Source organism: Entelurus aequoreus, linkage group LG06 (genome assembly GCF_033978785.1).
Source record: "Entelurus aequoreus isolate RoL-2023_Sb linkage group LG06, RoL_Eaeq_v1.1, whole genome shotgun sequence".
Taxonomy (NCBI): domain Eukaryota; kingdom Metazoa; phylum Chordata; class Actinopteri; order Syngnathiformes; family Syngnathidae; genus Entelurus; species Entelurus aequoreus.
This window is the reverse complement of record NC_084736.1, coordinates 39,627,164-39,652,831: the sequence shown is the minus strand read 5'-3', so window position 1 is coordinate 39,652,831 and position 25,668 is coordinate 39,627,164. Positions and strand designations below refer to the sequence as shown.

The 25,668-nt window shown below is 41.5% G+C and overlaps 1 protein-coding gene across 1 annotated transcript in view; it reads right to left on the bottom strand.

Moving 5' to 3' along the window:
- Positions 1-5,045: 5,045 nt before the first annotated feature.
- Positions 5,046-25,668, bottom strand: part of hscb (HscB mitochondrial iron-sulfur cluster cochaperone) — a 31,454-nt gene continuing 10,831 nt past the window's right edge. Inside the window, exons 3-6 of the mRNA XM_062050723.1 lie at positions 9,537-9,626; positions 9,320-9,464; positions 5,609-5,656; positions 5,046-5,464 (exon numbers count right to left, since the gene is read on the bottom strand). Of these exons, the coding sequence (XP_061906707.1) occupies positions 5,370-5,464; positions 5,609-5,656; positions 9,320-9,464; positions 9,537-9,626 (378 nt within the window). The 3' untranslated portion in view covers positions 5,046-5,369. The remainder of the gene's footprint in view (positions 5,465-5,608; positions 5,657-9,319; positions 9,465-9,536; positions 9,627-25,668) is intronic.

Sequence of the window (25,668 nt, the reverse complement as noted above, 5' to 3'; positions counted from 1 at the left end):
CAGAGAGCAAGGGAACAATGTGGGACATCAATTGTGTCCATCTTATATCATGCTAGCTGTTGCAAAGATAGGTCAACATGAGCAACCACACCATGAGTTCCAACATATATAAATATACAAAGGAGTCAAAGGTCTCCTGGTATGAGTGTCTAACTGGTGATCATAACATATGGCGAGTCGGGTGGCAGAACACACGGAAGCATCTCAGCCAGTCAGGGTTTTCACTGTTAGAGCAGTTGGATGTCAGCCATTCCTGTTGTTTCAGGCTGTGGTAGGAGCCTTGGTAGTGGTGTCGCAGCTTGGTGGTTAAGCCGTCAGGTAACACCAGGAGTGTTCCTTCTGTGCGATTTGAATGTCAGGGTACAGTCTGTAAAGGAGGTCCAGCAATCTGAACCGGAAGTGGTTTGGTGACAGGTAACCTTGTGACCCCAGCGAAGCCTTCGACCTTTAAAGAGGAAGCACACAGTTTCTTTGGTACCTCTGCATTCAGAATCGAATGGGTGGCGCCAGTGTCAATCACGAACTGATAACATTGTCATTGACACTCATGTCCAGCAGGGGGCCAGTCTGTATCTCCTGCTGGGGCTCCTGCGGTGGGCGTCCTTTGCCACGCTTTTGTGTTCGTTTGTTGGCACTACGGAACCTTTCCCGTTCGAAAATGTTCACGACTCCAGTGACCAGGCTGGTCACAGCCGAAACAGTTTCCACCCCGGACTGGCTTTGAAGCATCGTGTTGTCCACCACCCGAGTCCAACCGTCTGGTCGCACGTCTGTTGAGGATTCTTTCCTCCACCTGTTGGAACTCAAAAGCAAGGTCACCCACTGCTGAATATATCCTAGCTGATCTTTGACCTTTTGGTTCTTTTAACCTTTTATTTTCAGCGATCTGTAAATTAAGGAGTTGCTTCCTTGCTGCTCTGTCATTAGCCTTATCATCCTCATCTTGAGGAAAGAGACTGCGCATAGCAGTAGCTATGTTTGTAACGTATGGTGTTATCGGTGAGGTCGAAGATTCAGCCATTAATCCTACTTGTTGTTCTGTATTTTTGCCATCTTGTGTGGAAACACAACGATACAAAATGCTTCTAAAGTCTCCTATTGATTTCTTCCCATTTCACTCAAACAACTAAACAAACAAACAAATAAACAAACTTGCAGCTAACCACAATCAACAGCATACCATTTACGAATACCTTCATTTGTCACTTTCTCATCTTTTCTTCACTTTCGTTTTCCTTTACAAACAACATCCTGTATCCATCTCTTCCTTACACTTCACACAATGTTTCTATTTTCTGTTCTCCTAGAAACCATTCACATAACGTAAGGTTATAAACATCCTTTTCCCATATTTTCTCAAACCATCCTCTTCTCCCTCAATCTTCCTTCACCTGCTCTCTTTTTCTCTCTCTCTCCTTCTTACTGGAGTAGGGGGCGGTGGCCTAGTCAAAGTCTGGGCGGGTCGTTTGAATTGTCTTGCGCATGCGCGGCAGGCAAAACACCAATCAGTCTAGTCTGTCCTATTTGTCTCATTAATCATCGGTTCCTTTGCTGCATTTCGTTTTTCCACGTAATCCCCGTTTACTTTTATCATACGCCAAACTCTTAAATTCTCGAGCACCAACTCTGTTCCATTTTCACCAGCGCGCGCACACACACAAGCACGTGTAAGCACTCACGCACACACAAGCAAGTGCCTACAGCCCTACGCACACACACTCACGCACACGTAAGCACTCTCTCTGCGTTTCACTTTACCATAAAACTTCCAGTTACTTTTTTATTTTATTTTTTATTTTACCAGACGTTTGAGTTCACAACTTTTCGAGTATTGTAAACTCCCTCTTAACCCTTTCAAGGAACGTTCTCTTTTCTTTTCTTTTTTTTTTTTTTTCTTTTTTTTTTTCCTTTTTAAACTTTACCTGCTAATTCCATTGTCGACAACAGTGCATTCAATTGATTATTAAACAGTAATGATTCATCACATTTTCCCCAGCCGTCATCACATTCTTTTCTGTCACACTCCTTGGCCATTGTGTCTATTTTTCCTTAATTTTAGCGCACACTAAAGTGTCGCCGGGACCTCACAACCGGGGAATCTTTATTGTATTTATTACAAATGGCCTCCAGCCGTGGAATTTATCATATGGTACAGAAGGGCCTCCTCCCGTACGTTTCTTAATTTTAACGCACACGTTAATGCCGTAGGGAACTCGCAACCAGGGAGTATTTATTGTATTTTACAAATGGCCTCCGACCCATCCTTAATTTGTGTGCACATAAAAATGTCAACAGGGATCTCACAACCGGGGAGTATTTACTGTACCATATGATGGGCATCCAACCCGTTACTCTTTTAGGCGGCGACCAACTACCCAGGGTGAGCCACACCCAACTATTAGTTCACTCGTCAATGAAACTGCCCGTCACGGTAATCGAGACACAATGACGTGAGTTGACCACTTATTTACAATTTTAATGCAATGGCAGGCTCGGCAAAAATGCAATCAATCTATCAAAATCACCATTCTGTGTCTGGGGTACAAAGCAGTGTTTAACTTACAGACTTCTGGGCAGACTCCTAATGCAGATTTTATCTAAAAAGAAAGGTTCTGCTTACCTTGAATTATGTTTTGGCCATGTGAGTCTGTCCAGAAGATTGCAAGAGAAGGTCCAATTGTCAGCGTGTCATCCCGGACGAGCCCCCAAATTGTTGCGTTTGACCAGATGTTCCTCCAAGTGGGATGTAAAACGCTGGTCAGTCCCAAGTTCCTTAATGACATATCAACTGAACTCAAACGTACCACCAAGCACAGAATAGGTATTTTGTAATTTTATTGTCAAAGCTTTGGCAATAATGAGACCAGCCTCGAACAACACATACAAATGCGCAGCCCAAGTTGATCTGGCATTCCACAGGCCAAAAGCAACTCTTTTCACACAAAGAAAGCCCCCATTTCCCCCCCCTCAACACTGATAAGAAGAGAGACTTGGGGGTTGTGTTCACATTCCTGATGGTTTACGACCCTGTCTAACCAGGCAATCTGAAGACAAAGAGAAACTAGTATACAGAGTAAAATTAAGGAAAAAAATATGAGCTGATTCAAACATGATTATGAATAAAGAAATAGCTCTTAAACATATGCATTATCCACAATATATATATATATATATATATATATATATATGTATATATATGTATGTATATATATATATATATATATATATATATAAGTAAACAACCAAATAAAAATCAATTTTTAAAAAATGAGAATCGATTCTGAATCGCACAATGTGAGAATCGCTATTCGAATTCGAAACGATTTTTTCCCACACCCCTAATATATATATATATATATATATATATATATATATATATATATATATATATATATATATATACAGTATATATATATACAGTATATATATATATATATATATATATATATATATATATATATATATATATATATATATATATATATATACAGTATATGACTGCAGCATATACAAAATATTTCAGGGATACAAATCTTGTGTGGCTATTCTTTATCCCCTTCGTGTGTCCCTGTTATAAAACTGGACTAAGTCTGGTTCTTTAATCTCTCTCTCGCACACAAACATGTTTCTACTCTAACGGACAGCTTTCATATCCGTAATTTCAGCAGCTTTGTTTCAAGTGATTGACAGACACATCGCATGATACCACAACCTAGCACAGCCGTTTTTAACGATAGTCTGCTCATATTAACGTTACTAGTAGTTGTGACATGTAGAGGACTGGGATGTTTGTTACAATTTTGTGAGTTTTGTGAGTTTTCTGATTTTACGTCGCTTCGACCGGCCTGACCGTTATCTGGGCAAGCCAGCTCTCCAATCAGCTAAACTGACTCAATAACTCCACGCTGACGTTTTGGTGAATTTACTGAGGAATTTAGGAAACTGAAACAACACAAAAACAATAAAATTGTAAGTTAATAATACTAACATAGACACTTGTGGACGTGTTGGCATATTAGCTCATGCTAACGATGCTAGCTTCATTACATTAAGATAGATAACTATGCATGAAAACATTCCTACCGACATCACACATACCACGGTTTAGTAGGTAAGAATTGTTTATAAGTCGCTATGTTTTCCTACACTTTAAATCCTGCGGTTTATAAGACGTAGCGGCTAATTTATGGATTTTTCTTCGCTGGCGGCTATAATGAAAATATGGTGCTCCAGTGTTCTATTTACCGAGCAGGGCTTTTATTTGTTTCAATCAAAGTGTCGTTTAGTCTTCTCGCCGTCCGTAATGTTCTTACTTGTAAAGATTATTCATTTATCACTCCAAAACGTTTATAAGTTTTACAATATAACTAAAACTGTTTATACTTACTAAACCGTCTCATGCGTGATGTCTGTAGGAGTGTTTCCATGCATATTTGTAGATGTTATTGTAAAGTACTGGCGCTAGCGTTGTTAGCATTAGTTAATATGCTAACAAGCTTACGAGTGTCTGTATTAGTATTATTAACTTACAACCGCATTCTTGTTTCAGTTTTATAAATTCCTTAGTAAATTCACCAAAACGTCCATCGTGGAGTTATTGAGTCTGTTTAACTGATTGGAGAGCTGGCTTCCGCAGCTAGTGGGTCCATGACGATGACTTCTGTTTTGTTTGATCAGCCATTTTACTACCGTGTTACAGACACCATTTAGAATTCTTTACAGAATTTTACTGTGTAAATAACTCATTTCACAACGTATATACCTGCGGCTTATAGTCCGGTGCGGCTAATATATGGAAACTTTTTTTTTTTCTAAAATTTCGTTGGTGCGGCTTATATCCCGGTGCGCTCTATAGTCCGGAAAATACGGTACTTATGTCGTCAATCGCACAAACGTTGCTTGGAGTGATGAATGAAGAATCCTTTCAAGCAGAATGCTATGGACGATTTTACTTCCGGCTTAAGGCATTAAAACAGGAAGTGCATTTTGAGCAGTGAGCAAACTTGTCCAAAAGATGGCATCGTACCACAAACAATAACACACCATTTTCGTCCTCTACGTGGGTTTAATAAAAACTATTGAACACAAAACATTATGGTCATTCGCAAAAAAAAAAACGTTATTTAACTGCACTGTTTTGTAAGCCGCAGGGTCAAAGCGTAGGAAAAAAGTAGCAGCTTGTTGTATGGAATTTTCGGTAAATTGCGGCTTGAAAACGGTCTGTAAAACATAATCTATGCAACATTTTGACCAAAGAACCACCATTGCATGTTATGTAGACCACAAGGAAGTCTTTTAAATGTCGAAAAAAATCATAATATGACCCCTTTAGTGGATAAAAATACAAAGTGACACACAAAAGATAGCAATTACATCAAGTCAGAAAGTTTTTCCTTAACTTTGTCCTCAATGTTTGAGAAGTATTTCATTTGGGCGAGCAGTGCTTTGGCAGCGTGGAGCTCTCCTGCCAGGATTAAATACAAAAAAGAAAGAAAAGACAAGATGGTTGAACTGGTGACTCATTGAGACACTGAAAGATGACAAAAGTAGCAGGCAGTAAGTGGGAGGAATGTGGAGGAGCTTTCAAAAGGACTCCTTGATGTCTTACCTGTACGGAGGGCGGCGTCTATCTTCTCCGTCAAAACGGAGAGTTTCCCTGCAAGCGAGGAGGATGCGACAAGTTCATGAAATGGACCCATTCTTTTCTAGGGAAGCTAAAATTGCATCAGAGGGCGTCTGCCTATGGAGCAAGTGTTTTTCCATGAAAAATACTCAAAAGGTGAACATAAATCCAGGCTTTTGCAGGGCTGAATTAGGGCCTAAAGTTTTGTGATTGAAAAAATGTACACTGAAAGTGCAAAATATCAGTGTTTTCAAAATAAAAATAAACAAACACCCTTTTTTCAGGTTATTAATATTAAATAATAAATAAATATGTACTCAACAGTTTTCATGAATACATAGTTGTGAAACAAGGTAGGGTTGTCTCGATACCAAAATGTATTTTGATACTTTTCTAAATAAAGGGCACCACAAAAAAATGTAATTGTCTTTATTATAGCAAAAAATCTTAGGGTACATTAAACATATGTTTATTATTGGAATTTAGTTCTTAAATAAAATAGTGAACATACTAGACAACTTGTCTTTTAGTAGTAAGTAAACAAACAAAGACTCCCAATTAGTCTGTTGATGTATGCAGTAACATATTGTTCATTTACTGTTAATATCTGCTTTTTTTCTGTTTTAACATTTTTTATCTACACTTCTGTTAAAATGCAATAATCACTTATTCTTCTCTTCTTTGATACTTTACATTAGTTTTGGATGATACCACACATTTAGGTATCGATCCGATACCAAGTAGTTACAAGATCATACATTGGTCATATTCAAAGTCCTCATGTGTCCAGGGACGTATTTCCTGACTTTATAACATGATATGAATAAAAAAAAAATATTAAAAAAAAATGGTGACGATAAAAATATTGTTGTAATCATAGTAGGATTCGACTAGGTACTTGGTATCATTACAGTGGTAGTCATGTGTAGATCCACCCATGGCAATTTTTTACATTCAGGCGCGCTAGCTTTTGTTAGCGGTGACGCCGGTGAGCTATTGTATCCTCCTAGGGTGTGTAGTGAAGCATGTTCAGTTATTCCTCGTCCTCCAGTGATAATCCTACTTGTACGAAACATAATTTATTTATCGCTACGGAGGCCAGGATTAGTGATTTAGAAGTAGCTAAAACACTGCCGACTGTGGATGAATGGTAGCAGCTAGTCATGTCTTAAAGCACCTCTTCCTGAGGGTGTTTCAGTGTTATAACTTCACCTTTATCTTTACTTTTTACACCAAAATGTGTCCATTCTCCCTTTTCTGTCTACACACTGTGTCTGCTTGTAAGTACTCTGTGTGTGTGCGCTGCCGAACATGCTCCTCTGCTCGTAAAACCAGCAATGTCACGACATGACGACGCGCTGTCATGCCCAGGAACTGTTACTTTTCAGAGTATAGTACCGTTTTTGATTCAATAGTACCGTGATGCTATACTAGTACCACTATATCGTACAACCCTAATTCACATAAAACCAGCGGTGTCATGTAACGGCACCTGGGTTGCTATTGGCATGCTGCTGATTGGCATTAGCGATATTACATGGTGATTGCAACACCTCCAAAAGTGTCAATGAAAACTACCACTAAGATGTAAGTAAGTAAGTACATTTTATTTATAAAGCGCTTTTCACAGATAAAATCACAAAGCGCTGTACAAAACATAGGTGAAGTAAAATAACAGATTAATTAAAACAACAGGGGGAACATCATAAAAAGTTAATTAAAAATGATAATTAAAAGGTGCATCAACTAGAAGCTTTACTAAAAATAGAAGTTTTCAAATGTTTCTTAAAAGTGGACCGGAGAGTAGGGCCATAACAAGTCAGTGATGTATTGAGGGGCCACACCATGCAACTGAAGAGTAGGGGCATAACAAGCCAGTGATGTACTGAGGGGCCCCACCGTGCAACGCACGGAAAGTTAGGAATAAAATCCTAAACTGAATTTGACTGGAAGCCAATGAAGACTGGATACAATGGGGGTGATATGGGCGGTTCTGGGAGCACCGGTGAATTAAAGAAGCATGTTACAATAAAAAAGACGGTGCTTAATAAGTACAATGCTTACAGTATTAACACTTTTTAGGGCGCAATAAAAGACGAGACAGGAAAGACTGACCTAACTCGTTAACACGCCATAGACTATACACTACTGCCATTTAATGTCTTGGACTTGCAACTGTCATTGAGACTCAGATATGTTCAAATAAAACAATATATAACATTATTTAACCTTAGTTATTATAAACTCAAGTAAAATACAATTAATTTTATAATCAAAAACAATTGATATTTACAAACCCCAAAACCAGTGAAGTTGGCACGTTGTGTAAATGGTAAATAGGGAACCTTTTGATGATATTACAGGCCGTAGATGGTGAAATCCCTAAATTCCTTGCAATAGCTGGTTGAGAAATTTTGTTCTTAAACTGTTGGACAATTTGCTCAGGCATTTGTTGACAAAGTGGTGACCCTCGCCCCATCCTTGTTTGTGAATGACTGAGCATTACATGGAAGCTGCTTTTATACCCAATCATGGCACCCACCTGATCCCAATTAGCCTGTTCACCTGTGGGATGTTCCAAATAAGTGTTTGATGAGCATTCCTCAACTTTCTCAGTCTTTTTTGACACTTGTGCCAGCTTTTTTGAAAACATGTTGCAGGCATCAAATTCTAAATGAGCTAATATTTTAAAAAAATAATAACAAAGTTTACCAGTTGGAACATTAAGTATATTGTCTTTGCAGTCTATTCAATTGAATATAAGTTGAAAAGGATTTGCAAATCATCGTATTCTCTTTTTATTTACCATTTACATAACGTGCCAACTTCACTAGTTTGTGGTTTTGTATTAACACACAGAAATAATGAAAATTGGCACCGTTGAGTTGATTCCCAGGTACCGGAAATGTGTGAAATGTGAACGGTAGCCATTCCTACATCCCTACTCAGGTCAGGACTGATCCTCTGATGCCTTACCATTCCAAATTGCTAATTAAGATTCAGTGGTGCTGAATCAATGTGCTTCTACCGCCAGTTATGAATGATTACAGCCATTGAAAACAACAACAACAATGACTCAAAATGGGCCACAAGTTTAAAGCCCCGAGTTATGCTGACTCATGCACAGGCATCCATCCATCCATCCGGGAGGCGGGGTACACCCTGGACAAGTCGCCACCTCATCACAGGACATGTTATGTAAACAAGATGGCTGAATTAAAGCAACAATATTTTGTATTAGCGAATAAAGATAATCACCACCTTGCACAATAGAAAATAAATACAATGTCTGGATAGTGTTATGAAGTGATGCATACAGATACATGCAGCAGGGTGTGACAGACCAGGAAGTACCAGGTGAAGGAGGTTAATCGTGCCAACAAAATATCCCTGATCCCTGATCGACTGAATGCTCCGAGAAGACAACAACCTGCATGAATGACAACATCCGCACACCTCAACCAGGACAGAGCTTTTTCCCTTAAATATGTGCCTTTTTAGTTTTGTAACACAATGTTTTAGCTGATTTTTATAATAATTGCCTTGTCCTGCTTGTCTGTTTGGGCTCCTCAGGATGTGTGTGAACACCCGTACCACAAGAAAGCTTTAATGCATTAGCTGTACTAACTGAGGACCAAAGATCACGTTTGTGCGAGAGACTCAATAAACTGTGCAGACAAGACTTAATTTGTTTACCTTTTGTGTCTCGGCTGATTTTATCGGCTTCTTCTGCCGTCCGCGCCTCTGCCAGCTCTTCATTGATCTCCATCAGCTCCATCAGCAAGTCAGCATCCGCCCCGGAATCCGTGCCCTCGTCGATGCGCATCCCCTCCAGCTCCAGCTGGAACACAGACAGTGAGGGTGACACGGCGACGCCTTCCAGACAGAAGCTGATCTGGGAGATTGAACGCACCATGTAGAGGCCTCGACTCAAAGGCTTCAGCAGTGTCTTGTAGGCCTTGTTGACCAGGGCCGACTGGTGTTGGGAATACTCTTGTTCTTCCTGCAAAAAACCCCAAAACATTTCAAGTCTAATTGAAGTCCATAAGTACTCACATTCAGTGAGACATTTCTGGATATATTTTTGCATTTTAGATATGGAGGAACCTCATGAATCCACCACAAATCCTTGGATACTAATCAACCATGAACGTCACTTCCTGTCAATGAGAAAGGACGCAAAGAAAAAAAGCTCCGCTTCTGCTACCGGAGTTTTTGTTAAGTCTGAAGATTTTGACCACTGATTTGACCACTGATTTGCGATCACAGCCACAGGAGAGTCACCTGGCATCTTCGATCTGATTTTGGTCAGTTGAGAGGCACTGATACGCTGAAATAAGGCGAGTGGAAGAGCCGTTAGCCTCAAGCCAAAGGCGCCTCCCGCAGTTCAAAGCGGTTGCCTAGCAACCAAAAGTTACGGCGAGTCTACAGCTGTTTTAAAGTGATCCCGACGTCGCAGAGTGATATAAGTTGACAGGCTGACACCTCAAATTGATATCTGAACGGCGCAAGGTACGAAATTGTTGAAAAAACAAGTTAAAAGTGCCGCAAGTCGCTAAAGAAGTAACTGCCCTTAAGACATAAGAGGCACTGACGTCAGTGACTGCCGCAATGCCAAAAGTTAAAGGATTGACTGGAAAGACTGATTTGAAGCTGTGCACAGGACAGGATGGGATTCAAGAAGGGATACTACAAAAAATACTCCAGGAATTTAAAGAAGAAATGATAGAACAATTGGAAGAATTGATGGATGGATGGAAAGAGGATATGAAAGAGATGAAAGAAGAAATTAAAGAAATGAAAAAAGAGAACAACTCCAGAAATAAAGAAGCCACTGAAATGAGCAAACAAATGAAGATCCTTCAAGAAGACAACAACATGCTGAGGAACATCATAGATTAAATGGATCAGGATAAACGAATGAATGATATCATTGTGACAGGGCACCGATTTAAACCAAGATCCTATGCGAAAGCTGTGAATAATGAAGGTGAGCCAGATGAAATGGATATGGTCTCAGCAGAACAGCAAGTGGTCAACTTTCTGCAATCAAACGAAATTGAAATTGACATTAATACCATCGAAACATGCATCCCACTGAACGGAAGAAACAACAACGCCACTCCAGTCGTGCTCGTGAAACTCGTAAACAGAAAATCGAAAATGGCATTGCTGAGACAGGGAAAGAAGCTAAAGGGAACAAATGTGTACATGAATGAGCATCTCACAAAACGTAATGCTGGAATCGCCAAGAAAGCACGCGACTTGAGAAGGCAGGGAAAAATCCAGGGAACTTGGAGCACCAACTGTAAAATCTACATCAAGCTGAATGGAAGTCCAGAAGCAAGAGTAATTGTTGTCCATGACATCAAGGACCTGGACAATTTTTAAAGTTTACACAGCTACCACAACAACGATGATAATGGACTCTGACAGAAAACAAGCACCTAAATTCAGCATCGGCACTACTATGTTCTAAGGGACGACTAAACAAGAGGACCTAGATTCAGGATTGCATCCACCTACACTTATAGAGATTATTGAAACAACATCAAAGTTTGTTGAACAAGAAAATATGGAAGTAAAAAAATTCTGCAACAAAGATCACAAAAGCCAGGATTTGGAAAATGATATAGATCCAGATACAAATTTTTTCTCCCACATCAGTAATAGTTGTTTTTATTATACAGATGATCAATATAATAGCAACATTGAATGTGATAACAAATTGTCAATTATTCATTTTAATAGTAGAAGCTTGTATGCAAATTACAACATTAAGAACTTTTTGGAACACATCAACGAACCCTTCAAAGTGATTGCTGTCACAGAAACATGGATTGATGGTAAAAAAGGAATAGATTTTGATCTGGAGGGATATGAACTAAACTACATCAACAGAACCAACAAAAATGGAGGAGGAGTAGCTGTGTACGTGATGAAGAACCTGAACTACAAAGTGGTAAAAAACATGTCATTTGCCATAGATAATATCTTAGAATGTATAACCATTGAAATATGTCAGGAAAAAAGCAAAAACATATTCATCAGTTGTATATATAGATCACCTAAGTCAAGTATAGAAACATTTGAAGAATGGATCAAGGCAACTTACATGGACAATGGTCAAAGAATAATGTTCTTATGTGGTGACTTTAATATTGACTTATTGAACCCCAACAAGCAAACGTCTATTGATGACTTCATTGATACAATGTACAGCATCAGTCTATATCCTAAAATCACAAAGCCAAGCAGAATCACAGGACAATGTGCCACGCTTATTGATAATATTTTTACCAATGATTTTGATAATAACACTACAAGTGGTCTACTTATAAGCGACGTTAGTGATCATCTGCCAGTTTTTACAATATATGATGGAAACTACAAGAAGAACATGGAAGACAAAAGGACATTTCGAAGACTATGCACAGAGAAGAGGATGACTGCCTTCAAAATTGAGCTACAAAAGCAAGATTGGGACAATGTGTATAATGAAAAAGAGGTTGATGAAGCATATGAACATTTCTTAAACAAGTTCATAATACTTTATGACAAACATTGTCCATGGATACAACTCAGTAACAAGCAGAGAAAGAATTATCAACCGTGGATGACAAAAGGATTAAAAAATGCTTGTAAGAAGAAGAATACACTATATAGAAAATTTATAGCACAAAGAACTATAGAGGCAGAAATTAAGTACAAAAAGCATAAAAACAAGTTAACAGACATACTACGATCATGTAGAAAAGAATATTACAGTGAATTATTGGACAGGAACAAAAATAATATGAGAGCAACATGGGGCATCCTCAATAGCATTATTAAAAATGGAACTAAGAGGGACTACCCTCAATACTTCTTAGATGAAAATTAAAAAATGACAACATAAAGGAAGTAGTTGAAAGCTTCAATAATTATTTTGTAAATATTGGACCAAAATTGGAAGAAAGGATTCCAGACCCAGTTCCAATTGAGGACTATAATGATACCATAGAGCGAAATCCCAACTCCATGTTCCTCAGTAATGTGACACAGGAGGAAATAGTTACAATCGTGAAAAAATTTAAATCTAAGACTTCAACTGATTGTAACGGAATTGATATGGAAACGATAAAAAAGGTTATTGAAGAGATCTCAGGACCATTAATGTATATTAGTAACCTATCATTTCAAACAGGTACATTTCCAAACAAAATGAAAATAGCTAAAGTTGCACCAATTTATAAGACTGGAGACAAACATCAATTTACAAAATATAGACCTGTTTCTCTACTTCCACAATTTTCTAAAATCATTGAAAAACTGTTCAATAACAGATTAGAAAGTTTCATAAATAAAAATAGAATACTCGAAGAGAACCAATATGGATACAGAGCTAATGTTTCAACTTCAATGGCTTTAATTGAAATTACAGAAGAAATTACCAATGCAATAGATAGTAAAAAATGTGCGGCAGCGGTTTTTATGGATCTAACTAAAGCATTTGACACAATTAATCACAATATTTTAATCAAAAAACTAGAACGATATGGCATCAGAGGGTTAGTCTTAAACTGGATAAGAAGTTATCTAACGAACAGGAAACAATACGTGAAGCTAAGCGAACACACGTCTACAACGCTAAATATATCCTGTGGTGTACCTCAGGGATCAATACTCGGACCTAAATTATTCAATCTCTATATAAATGACATTTGTAAAGTTACAAAAAATTTAAAGTTAGTATTATTTGCGGATGATACAACAGTGTTTTGTTCAGGAGAGAACACACAGGAGATAATACAAATAATAACAGAAGAAATTAACAAATTAAAAAGATGGTTTGACAAAAACAGACTATCGTTGAATCTTAGTAAAACTAAAATAATGCTATTTGGTAACAGTAGAAGAGAAAGTCAAACACAAATACAAATAGACGGAATAGAAATTGAAAGAGTAAACGAAACCAAATTTCTAGGTATAATGATTGATGATAAATTGAACTGGAAATCTCACGTAAAAAATATACAACATAAAGTAGCAAGAAACACGTCAATAATGAATAAAGCAAAACATGTTCTAGACCAAAAATCCCTTCATATTCTCTACTGCTCACTAGTGTTACCATATCTGAGCTACTGTGTAGAAATATGGGGAAATAATTACAAAAGTACACTTCATTCATTAACGGTGTTACAAAAAAGATCAGTTAGAATAATACATAATGTTGGATATAGAGAACATACAAACCCTTTATTTATTGAATCAAAAATACTGAAATTCCACAGCTAAAATTATGCACAAAGCAAACTATAACCTGCTACCCAAGAATATACAACAATTCTTCTTAAAAAAAGAGGAGAAATATAATCTTAGAGAAAAACGTAATTTAAAACATTTGTTTGCACGTACAACACTTAAGACCTTCAGTATATCAGTATGTGGAATTAAATTATGGAATGGATTAAGCAAAGCAATCAAATAATGTACTAATATGATACACTTCAAGAAACTCTTCAAACTTAGTGTTTACAAAGTACAAAGAAGAAGAACCATGACAAACATTCTCAATTTATTTCATCCATCCATTCTTAAAGTAATCTTACTTATCTCATCATATGAAATATGACTTACTTCACTAATTATTATTATTAAATTCTTACTATTATTTATTTATTTATTTTTATTGTGATTACTTATGGAGTTTATTGTGAAAAAATTGTGAACAGGAAGTGAACAAAAAGTTTTGCAACTGTTATGTAAAGAAAAGGGGTAGGATTAAATAAGCTCTGCTTCTTCCTACTCCTTTTCGAACATGTTGAAAAGAAACTGGAAATTGTGATGTATCATGTTGTATGCTTGCATGTTCGAAATAAACTCAAACTCAAACTCAAACTCAAACTCAAACCTCTGTTTTATTCTACAAAACCTGTGAAGTTGTCACGTTGTGTATATCGTAAATAAAACAGAATACAATGATTTGCAAATCCTTTTCAACTTATATTTAATTGAATAAACTGCAAAGACAAGATATTTAATGTTTCAACTGAGAAACTTCATATTTTTATGCAAATAATCATTAACTTAGAATGTAATGGCAGCAACACATTGCAAAAAAGTTGTCACAGGGGCATTTTTACCACTGTGTTACATGGCCTTTCCTTTTAACAACACTCAGTAAAGGTTTGGGACCTGAGGAGACACATTTTTGAAGTGGAATTCTTTCCCATTCTTGCTTGATGTACAGCTTAAGTTGTTCAACAGTCTCCCTTCTGCTGTTTTAGGCTTCATATTGCACCACACATTTTCAATGGGAAACAGGTCTGGACTGCAGGCAGGCCAGTCTAGTACACGCACCGTTTTACTATGAAGCCACGCTGTTGTAACACGTGGCTTGGCATTGTCTTGCTGAAATAAGCAGGGGTCGGCGTCCATGATAACGCTGCTTGGATGGCAAAATATGTTGCTCCAAAACCTGTATGTAGATTTCAGCATTAATGGTGCCTTCACAGATGTGTAAGTTACCCATGTCTTGGGCACTAATACACCCCCATACCATCACAGATGCTGGCTTTTGCGCCTAGAACAATCCGGATGGTTCTTTTCCTCTTTGGTCCAGAGGACATGACGTCCACAGTTTCCAAAAACAATTTGAAATGTGGACTCGCCAGAACACTTTTCCACTTTGCATCAGTCCATCTTAGATGAGCTCGGGCCCAGCAACGTTTCTGGCGTTGTTGATAAATGGCTTTTGCTTTGCAGAGTAGAGTTTTAACTTACAGATGTAGCGACCAGCTGTAGATACTGACAGTTGTTTTCTGAAGTGTTCCTGAGCCCATGTGGTGATATCCTTTACACACTGATGTCACTTGTTGATGCAGTACCGCCTGAAGAATCAAAGGTACGTAATATCATCGCTTACATGTAGTGATTTCTCCAGATTCTCTGAACCTTTTGATGATATTACGGAGCGTAGATGGTGAAATCCCTAAATTCCTTGCAATAGCTGGTTGAGAAATGTTGTTCTTAAACAATTTGCTCAGGCATTTGTTGACAAAGTGGTGACCCTCGCCCCATCCTTGTTTGTGACTGACTGAGCATTTCATGGAAGCTGCTTTAATACCCAATCATGGCACCCACCTGTTCCCAATTAGCCTGTTCACCTGTGGGATGTTCTAAATAAGTGTTTGATGAGTATTCCTCAACTTTCTCAGTCTTTGTTGCCACTTGTGCCAGCTTCTTTGAAACATGTTACAGGCATCAAATTCCAAAAGAGCTAATATTTGCAAAAAAACAACAAAGTTTTCCAGTTTGAACTTTAAAGGCCTACTGAAAGCCACTACTACCGACCACACAGTCTGATAGTTTATACATCAATGATGAAATCTTAACATTGCAACACATGCCAATACGGCCGGGTTAACTTATAAAGTGACATTTTAAAATTCCCGGGAAATATCCGGCTGAAACATCGCGGTATGATGACGTATGCGCGTGACGAAGTCCGAGTAACGGAAGTTATGGTACCCCGTAGAATCCTATACAAAAAGCTCTGTTTTCATTTCATAATTCCACAGTATTCTGGACATCTTTTGCAATTTTTTTAATGAACAATGAAGGCTGCAAAGAAGACAGTTGTAGGTGGGATCAGTGTATTAGCAGCGGACTACAGCAACACAACCAGGAGGACTTTGTTGGAGCGCTAGCCGTGCTAGCCGCGCTAGCCGCGCTAGCCGCGCTAGCCGGCGACTTCACCTTGACTTCCTACGCCTCCGGGCCGCCAAACGCATTGGGTGAAGTCCTTCGTACTTCTGCCGATCGCTGGAACGCAGGTGAGCACGGGTGTTGATGAGCAAATGAGGGCTGGCTGGCGTAGGTGGAGAGCTAATGTTTTTAGCATAGCTCTGTGCAGTCCGGTTGCTAAGTTAGCTTCAATGGCGTCGTTAGCACAGCATTGTTAACCTTCGCCAGCCTGGAAAGCATTAACCGTGTATTTACATGTCCACGGTTTAATAGTATTGTTGATTTTCTATCTATACCTCCAGTCAGGGGTTTATTTCTTTTGTTTCTATATGCAGTTAAAGCAAGATGCTATCACGTTAGCTCGTAGCTAAAGCATTTCGCCGATATATTGTCGTGGAGATAAAAGGCACTGAATGTCCATTTCGCGTTCTCGACTCTCATTTTCAAGAGGATATAGTATCCGAGGTGGTTTAAAATACAAATCTGTGATCTACAATAGAAAAAGGAGAGTGTGGAATCCAATGAGCCAGCTTGTACCTAGGTTACGGTCAGAGCGAAAAAAGATACGTCCATCGCTGCCTCTCAAGTCATTCACTGTAACGTTCCTCATCTACGAATCTTTCATCCTCGCTCAAATTAATGGGGTAATCATCACTTTCTCGGTCCGAATCTCTCTCGCTCCATTGTAAACAACGGGGAATTGTGAGGAATCCTAGCTCCTGTGACGTCACGCTACTTCCGGTACAGGCAAGGCTTTTTTTTATCAGCTAGCAAAAGTTGCGAACTTTATCGTCGATTTTCTCTACTAAATCCTTTCAGCAAAAATATGGCAATATCGCGAAATGATCAAGTATGACACATAGAATGGATCTGCTATTCCCGTTTAAATAAATAAAAATCATTTCAGTAGGCCTTTAAGTATCTTGTCTTTGCAGTATATTCAATTGAATATAGGTTGAAAAGGATTTGCAAATCATTGTATTCTGTTTTTATTTACCATTTACACAACGTGAAAACTTCACTGGTTTTGGGGTTTGTAAGTCGTAAACTATGGCAAGTATGAGGTGGCTAACAATGCAGCTAATCAGAGTACACCATGAATAAAGCCTTGTAACAAAACATCCAAAAACACTCAAACTAAGCTCAAACTGTTTGCCAAGTCCTGTTTTTGATGATTTCTTTGTTTATTTCAATGAATACCATCCACTTCTTCTTCTCAGCAGTGTCCTCCACACTCACTTTCTCCGTTCAGTTGATCCCTAGCTACTAGCTAATGCTAGCAAGTAAGACACTTCAATGTAGGATTCGCCACACAAACGAGCAAAGGGAAGGCTTGTACCTCACTTTCTCCGTAGCCTAAAGAATAACAGTTAGTCAAGAGACAGCACGTATCCTGAAAAACTCGTAAGCTAAGGCAGAGTTACCACTGTACAGGGTTCAAATTTAACCACGGCAACCGCAGCAAGTGCCGTGACCGCCTTTGTCACTTGCCGTAAGGACCTAAAAAAGTTGACCAGCATTGACAAAAAGAACATGCCGTGACCGCCCTTGACTTTTTACTTGTTAATAGACAATTGTAACATAATTGTTTCGTCTAATAAATTGATAAAAACACCCCGACATGACTTTTTTTCCGGACATTTTCAACTGTTTAAGACATGGCATATTTAACGTCAATCGGTATAAACATTTTGGAAGCGCGTGTCAAAGGTAAACCGACAACGAGAACAGCCGAGTTGTTCAGATATTTTCCCAGAAATACAGTAGTTGCATCAGGGTCTGGAAGGACGTCAGGTGTTCTGTGAATTTAGGTCGGGCAGCTCTCAAAATGCCGAGTAAGGAACGAATAGAGAAAAGAAAACACAAACAATTAATGTAGCAAGCTAAACAACTTTCTTCAGGTAGGTTCATTTCATTGTTTAAATGGAGTGCTAAATTAGTCGATCGTTTGCCCTCCAAACTCAGCAGTTCTAGACCTGTTAGTGTTGTTCATGTGCTTTTTGATTGATTGAAACTTGTATTAGTAGATTGCACAGTACAGTACATATTCTGTACAATTGACCACTAAATGGTAACACCCGAATAAGTTTTTCAACTTGTTTAAGTTGGAGTCCACGTTAATCAATTCATGGTACAAATATATACTATCAGCATAATACACTCATCACACAAATTAATCATCAGAGTATATACATTGAATTATTTACAATCCGGGGGGTGGGATGTGGAGGGGGTTGGGGCGGGGAGGTTAGGCTGGGTTGCTATTAGCATACTTCAGTCATCAACAATTATATCATCTGAGAAATGGACATTGTAAGTGTAGGTCTCACTTCGTAGGATATGTACAGCGAGCGGTGAACGTAGTGAGCTCAGAAAGCATAAGAACAAGTTCATTGCATTCATTTGATTATTTACATGTGATTATTTACAATCCGGGGGGGTGGGATGTGGTGGGGGGAGGGGGTTAGGCTAGGGTTGTAGTTGCCTGGAGGTGTTTTTTTAGTGTGGTTTTGAAGGAGGATAAAGATGCACTTTCTTTTACACTTGTTGGGAGTGCATTCCGTATTGAAGTGGAATAGAAGGAGAATGAGTTAAGACCTTTGTTAAATCGGAATCTGGGTTTAACTTGGTTAGTGGAGCTCCCCATGGTGTTGTGGTTATGGCGGTCATTTACGTTATAGAAGTAGTTTGACATGTACTTCGGTACCAGGGAGGTGTAGCGAATTTTATAGACTAAGCTCAGTGCACTCCTCTCTGAGCTGCCACCTTAATGTGGTAGAGGAGTTTGCGTGTCCCAATGATCCTAGGAGCTAAGTTGTCCGGGGGCTTTCATGCCCCCTGGTAGGAACTCCCAAGACAAACAGGTCCTAGGTGAGGGATCAGACAAAGAGCAGCTCGAAGACTTCTATGGGAATGCATCAACAAGGACTCAGATTTCCCTCGCCTGGACGCGGGTCACCGGGGCCCCCCTCTGGAGCCAGGCCCGGAGTTGGGGCACGATGGCGAGCGCCTGGTGGCCGGGCCTGTCCCCATGGGGCCCGGCCGGGCACACCCCGAAGAGGCAACATGGGCCCCCCCTCCAATGGGCTCTCCACTCATGGGAGGGGCCATAGAGGTCGGGTGCATTGTGAGCTGGTCGGCAGCGGAAGGCAGGGCACTAAGCGGTCGGATCCTCGGCTACATAAGCTAACTCTTGGGACGTGGAACGTCACCTCGCTGGGGGGGGGGGGGGGGGGGCTGAGCTAGTGCGCGAGGTAGAGAAGTTCCGGCTGGATGCGGTGCAAGGGCTCTGGAACCAGTTCTCTTGAGAGGGGCTGGACTCTCTTCCACACTGCCGTTGCACGCAGTGAGAGGCGACAAGCTGGGGTAGCAATTCTTATTACCCCCCGGCTCAAAGCCTGCACGTTGGAGTTCAACCCAGTGGACGAGAGGGTAGCCTCCCTCCGCCTTCGGGTGGGGGGACGGTCCTGACTGTTGTTTGTGCTTACACACCAAACAGCAGTTAAGAGTACCAACCCTTTTTGGATACACTCGAGGGAGTACTGGAAAGTGCTCCCCCGGGTGATTCCCTTGTCATACTGGGGGACTTCAACGCTCATGTTAGCAACGACAGTGAAACCTGGAGAGGCGTGATTGGGAAGAATGGCCGCCCGGATCTGAACCCGAGTGGTGTTTTGTTATTGGACTTCTGTGCTCGTCACAGATTGTCCATAACAAACACCATGTTCAAACATAAGGGTGTCCATATGTGCACTTGGCACCAGGACACCCTAGGCCGCAGTTCCATGATCGACTTTGTAGTTGTGTCATCTGATTTGCGGCCTCATGTTTTGGACACTCGGGTGAAGAGAGGGGCCGAGCTTTCTACCGATCACCACCTGGTGGTGAGTTGGCTGCGATGGTGGGGGAGGATGCCGGACAGACCTGGAAGACCCAAACGCGTTGTGAGGGTCTGCTGGGAACGTCTGGCAGAGTCTCCTGTCAGAGAGTGTTTCAAGTCCCACCTCCGGAAGAACTTTGAACATGTCACGAGGGAGGTGCTGGACATTGAGTCCGAGTGGACCATGTTCCGCACCTCTATTGTCGAGGCGGCTGATTGGAGCTGTGGCCACAAGGTAGTTGGTGCCTGTCGTGGCGGTAATCCTAGAACCCGTTGGTGGACACCGGCGGTGAGGGATGCCGTCAAGCTGAAGAAGGAGTCCTATCGGGTTCTTTTGGCTCATAGGACTCCGGAGGCAGCGGACAGGTACCGCCAGGCCAAGCGGTGTGCGGCTTCAGCGGTCGCGGAGGCAAAAACTCGGACATGGGAGGAGTTCGGGGAAGCCATGGAAAACGACTTCCGGACGGCTTCGAAGCGATTCTGGACCACCATCCGCCGCCTCAGGAAGGGGAAGCAGTGCACTGTCAACACCGTGTGTGGTGCGGATGGTGTTCTGCTGACCTCGACTGCGGATGTTGTGGATCGGTGGAGGGAATACTTCGAAGACCTCCTCAATCCCACCAACACATCTTCCTATGAGGAAGCAGTGCCTAGGGAATCTGTGGTGGGCTCTCCTATTTCTGGGGCTGAGGTTGCTGAGGTAGTTAAAAAGCTCCTCGGTGGCAAGGCCCCAGAGGTGGACAAGATCCGCCTGGAGTTCTTTAAGGCTCTGGATGCTGTGGAGCTGTCTTGGTTGACAAAACTCTGCAGCACCGCGTGGACATCGAGGGCGGTACCTCTGGATTGGCAGACCGGGGTGGTGGTTCCTCTCTTTAAGAAGGGGAACCGGAGGGTGTGTTCCATCTATCGTGGAATAACACTCCTCAGCCTTCCCGGTAAGGTTTATTCAGGTGTACTGGAGAGGAGGCTACGCCGGATAGTCGAACCTCGGATTCAGGAGAAACAGTGTGGTTTTCGTCCTGGTCGTGGAACTGTGGACCAGCTCTATACTCTTGGCAGGGTCCTTGAGGGTGCATGGGAGTTTGCCCAACCAGTCTACATGTGCTTTGTGGACTTGGAGAAGGCATTCGACCGTGTCCCTCGGGAAGTCCTGTGGAGAGTTCTCAGAGAGTATGGGGTATTGGACTGTCTGATTGTGGCGGTCCGCTCCCTGTATGATCAGTGTCAGAGCTTGGTTCGCATTGCCGGCAGTAAGTCGGACACGTTTCCAGTGAGGGTTGGACTCCGCCAAGGCTGCCCTTTGTCACCGATTCTGTTTATAACTTTTATGGACAGAATTTGTTGCCCGTCCTCTTAAAATGGGAGGGGGTGTCGCACTAATATACAATGAAAATGTCAACCTTACCCCTAACCTAAATAATAAATATAAATCATTTGAGGTGCTTACTATGAGGTCTGTCACACCGCTACCTCTCGACCTGGCTGTTATCTACCGCCCCCCTGGGCCCTATTCGGACTTTATCAGTGAATTCTCAGAGTTCGTTGCTGATCTAGTGACGCACGCCGACAATATAATCATAATGGGGGACTTTAATATCCATATGAATACCCCATCGGACCCTCAGTGCGTGGCGCTCCAAACCATAATTGATAGCTGTGGTCTTACACAAATAATACATGAACCCACGCATCGCAACGGTAATACAATAGATCTAGTGCTTGTCAGGGGTGTCACCACCTCCAAAGTTATGATACTTCCATATACTAAAGTAATGTCCAATCATTACCTTATAAAATTTGAAGTTTTGACTCATTGTCAACAAGCTAATAATAATAATAACTGCTATAGCGGCCGCAACATTAATGCTGCCACAACGATGACTCTTGCTGACCTACTGCCTTCGGTAATGGCACCATTCCCAAATTATGTCGGCTCTATTGATAACCTCACTAACAACTTTGACGATGCCTTGCGCGAAATAATTGATAGTATAGCACCGCTAAAGCAAAAAAGGGCCCCTAAAAGGCGCACCCCATGGTTTACAGAAGAAATTAGAGCTCATAAATTATCATGTAGAAAACTGGAACGCAAATGGCGCGCGACTAAACTTGAGGTTTTCCATCAAGCATGGAGTGATAGTTTAATAACTTATAAACGCATGCTTACCTTAGCTAAAGCTAAATACTACTCAACAAAAACGATCCTAAATTTCTGTTTAGTACAGTAGCATCGCTAACCCAACAAGGGACTCCTCCCAGTAGCTCCACCCACTCGGCAGATGATTTTATGAATTTCTTTAATAAGAACATTGAACTCATTAGAAAGGAGATTAAAGACAACGCATCCCAGCTACAACTGGGTTCTATTAACACAAATACGACTGTATATACGACGGACACTGCCCTCCAAAATAGTCTCTCTATTTTTGATGAAATAACATTAGAGGAATTATTACAGCGTGTAAGTGGGATAAAACAAACAACATGTTTACTTGACCCACTTCCTGGGAAACTTATCAAGGAACTGTTTGCATTATTAGGTCCATCAGTGTTAAATATTATAAACCTTTCACTTTCCTCCGGCACTGTTCCCCTAGCATTCAAAAAAGCGGTTATTCATCCTCTGCTCAAAAGACCTAACCTCGATCCTGACCTCATGGTAAACTACCGACCGGTCTCCCACCTTCCGTTTATTTCCAAAATTCTCGAAAAAATTGTTGCACAGCAGCTAAATGAACACTTAGTGACTAACAATCTCTGTGAACCTTTTCAATCCGGTTTCAGGGAAAATCACTCTACGGAGACAGCCCTCGCAAAAATGACTAATGATCTATTGCTAACGATGGATTCTGATGCGTCATCTATGTTGCTGCTTCTTGATCTTAGCGCCGCTTTCGATACCGTCGATCATAATATTTTATTAGAGCGTATCAAAACACGTATTGGTATGTTAGATTTAGCCTTGTCTTGGTTTAACTCTTATCTTACTGACAGGATGCAGTGCGTCTCCCATAACAATGTGACCTCGGACTATGTCAAGGTAACGTGCGGAGTTCCCCAGGGTTCGGTTCTTGGCCCTGCACTCTTTAGTATTTACATGCTGCCGCTGGGTGACATCATACGCAAGTACGGTGTTAGCTTTCACTGTTATGCTGATGACACTCAACTCTACATGCCCCTAAAGCTGACCAACACGCCGGATTGTAGTCAGCTGGAGGCGTGTCTTAATGAAATTAAACAATGGATGTCCGCTAACTTTTTGCAACTCAACGCTAAGAAAACGGAAATGCTGATTATCGGTCCTGCTAGACAACAACATCTATTTAATAATACCACCTTAACATTTGACAACCAAACAATTACACAAGGCGACTCTGTAAAGAATCTGGGTATTATCTTCGACCCAACTCTCTCGTTTGAGTCACACATTAAGAGTGTTACTAAAACGGCCTTCTTTCATCTCCGTAATATCGCTAAAATTCGTTCCATCTTGTCCACTAGCGACGCTGAGATCATTATTCATGCGTTCGTTACGTCTCGTCTCGATTACTGTAACGTATTATTTTCGGGTCTCCCTATGTCTAGCATTAAAAGATTACAGTTGGTACAAAATGCGGCTGCAAGGCTTTTGACAAAAACAAGAAAGTTTGATCATATTACGCCTATACTGGCTCACCTGCACTGGCTTCCTGTGCACTTAAGATGCGACTTTAAGGTTTTACTACTTACGTATAAAATACTACACGGTTTAGCTCCAGCCTATCTCGCCGATTGTATTGTACCATATGTCCCGACAAGAAATCTGCGTTCAAAGAACTCCGGCTTATTAGTGATTCCCAGAGCCAAAAAAAAGTCTGCGGGCTATAGAGCGTTTTCTATTCGGGCTCCAGTACTCTGGAATGCCCTCCCGGTAACAGTTAAGAGATGCTACCTCAGTAGAAGCATTTAAGTCCCATCTTAAAACTCATTCGTATAATCTAGCCTTTAAATAGACCCCCGTTTTTTAGACCATTTGATCTGCCGTTTCTTTTCTTCTCTCCTCTTCTCCCCTGTCCCTTGCGAGGGGGAGTTGCATAGGTCCGGTGGCCATGGATGAAGTGCTGGCTGTCCAGAGTCGGGACCCCGGGTGGACCACTAGCCTGTGCATCGGTTGGGGACATCTCTGCGCTGCTGACCCGTCTCCGCTCGGGATGGTTTCCTGTTGGCCCGGCTGTGGACTGGACTCCCGCTGATGTGTTGGATCCACTGTGGACTGGACTTTCACAATGTTATGTCAGACCCACTCGACATCCATTGCTTTCGGTCTCCCCTAGAGGGGAGACCGGTGAATAGTCATTCACCGACGTCCCACTGGGGTGAGTTTTTCCTTGCCCGTATGTGGGCTCTGTACCGAGGATGTCGTTGTGGCTTGTACAGCCCTTTGAGACACTTGTGATTTAGGGCTATATAAATAAATAAACATTGAATAAACATTGAATTTCTAGGCGCAGTCAAAGCGTTGAGGGGATCCGGTTTGGTGGCTGCAGGATTAGGTCTCTGCTTTTTGCAGATTATGTGGTCCTGATGGCTTCATCCGGTCAGGATCTTCAGCTCTCACTGGATCGGTTCACAGCCGAGTGTGAAGCGACTCGGATGAGAATCAGCACCTCCAAGTCCGAGTCCATGGTTCTCGCCCGGAAAAGGGTGGAATGCCATCTCCGGGTTGGGGAGGAGACCCTGCCCCAAGTGGAGGAGTTCAAGTACCTAGGAGTCTTGTTCACGAGTTAGGGAAGAGTGGATCGTGAGATCGACAGGCGGATCGGTGCAACGTCTTCAGTAATGCGGACGCTGTATCGGTCCGTTGTGGTGAAGAAGGAGCTGAGCCGGAAGGCCAAGCTCTCAATTTACCGGTCGATTTACGTTCCCATCCTCACCTATGGTCATGAGCTTTGGGTTATGACCGAAAGGACAAGATCACGGGTACAAGCGGCCGAAATGAGTTTCCTCTGCCGGGTCTCTCCCTTAGAGATAGGGTGAGAAGCTCTGCCATCCGGGGGGAGCTCAAAGTAAAGCCACTGCTCCTCCACATGGAGAGGAGCCAGATGAGGTGGTTCGGGCATCTGGTCAGGATGCCACCCGAACGCCTCCCTAGGGAGGTGTTTAGGGCACGTCCAACCGGTAGGAGGCCACGGGGAAGACCCAGGACACGTTGGGAAGACTATGTCGCCCCGCTGGCCTGGGAACACCTCGGGATCCCCTGGGAAGATCTAGACGAAGTGGCTGGGGAGAGGAAAGTCTGGGCTTCCCTGGTTAGGCTGCTGACCCCGCGACCCGACCTCGGATAAGCGGAAGAAGATGGATGGATGGGCTCAGTGCAAGTTGTTTTACTCTGTCCTCCACCCTGAGCCAGCCCACTATGGAGAAGTGGGTAGGAGTGAGATGTGATCTGGGGTGG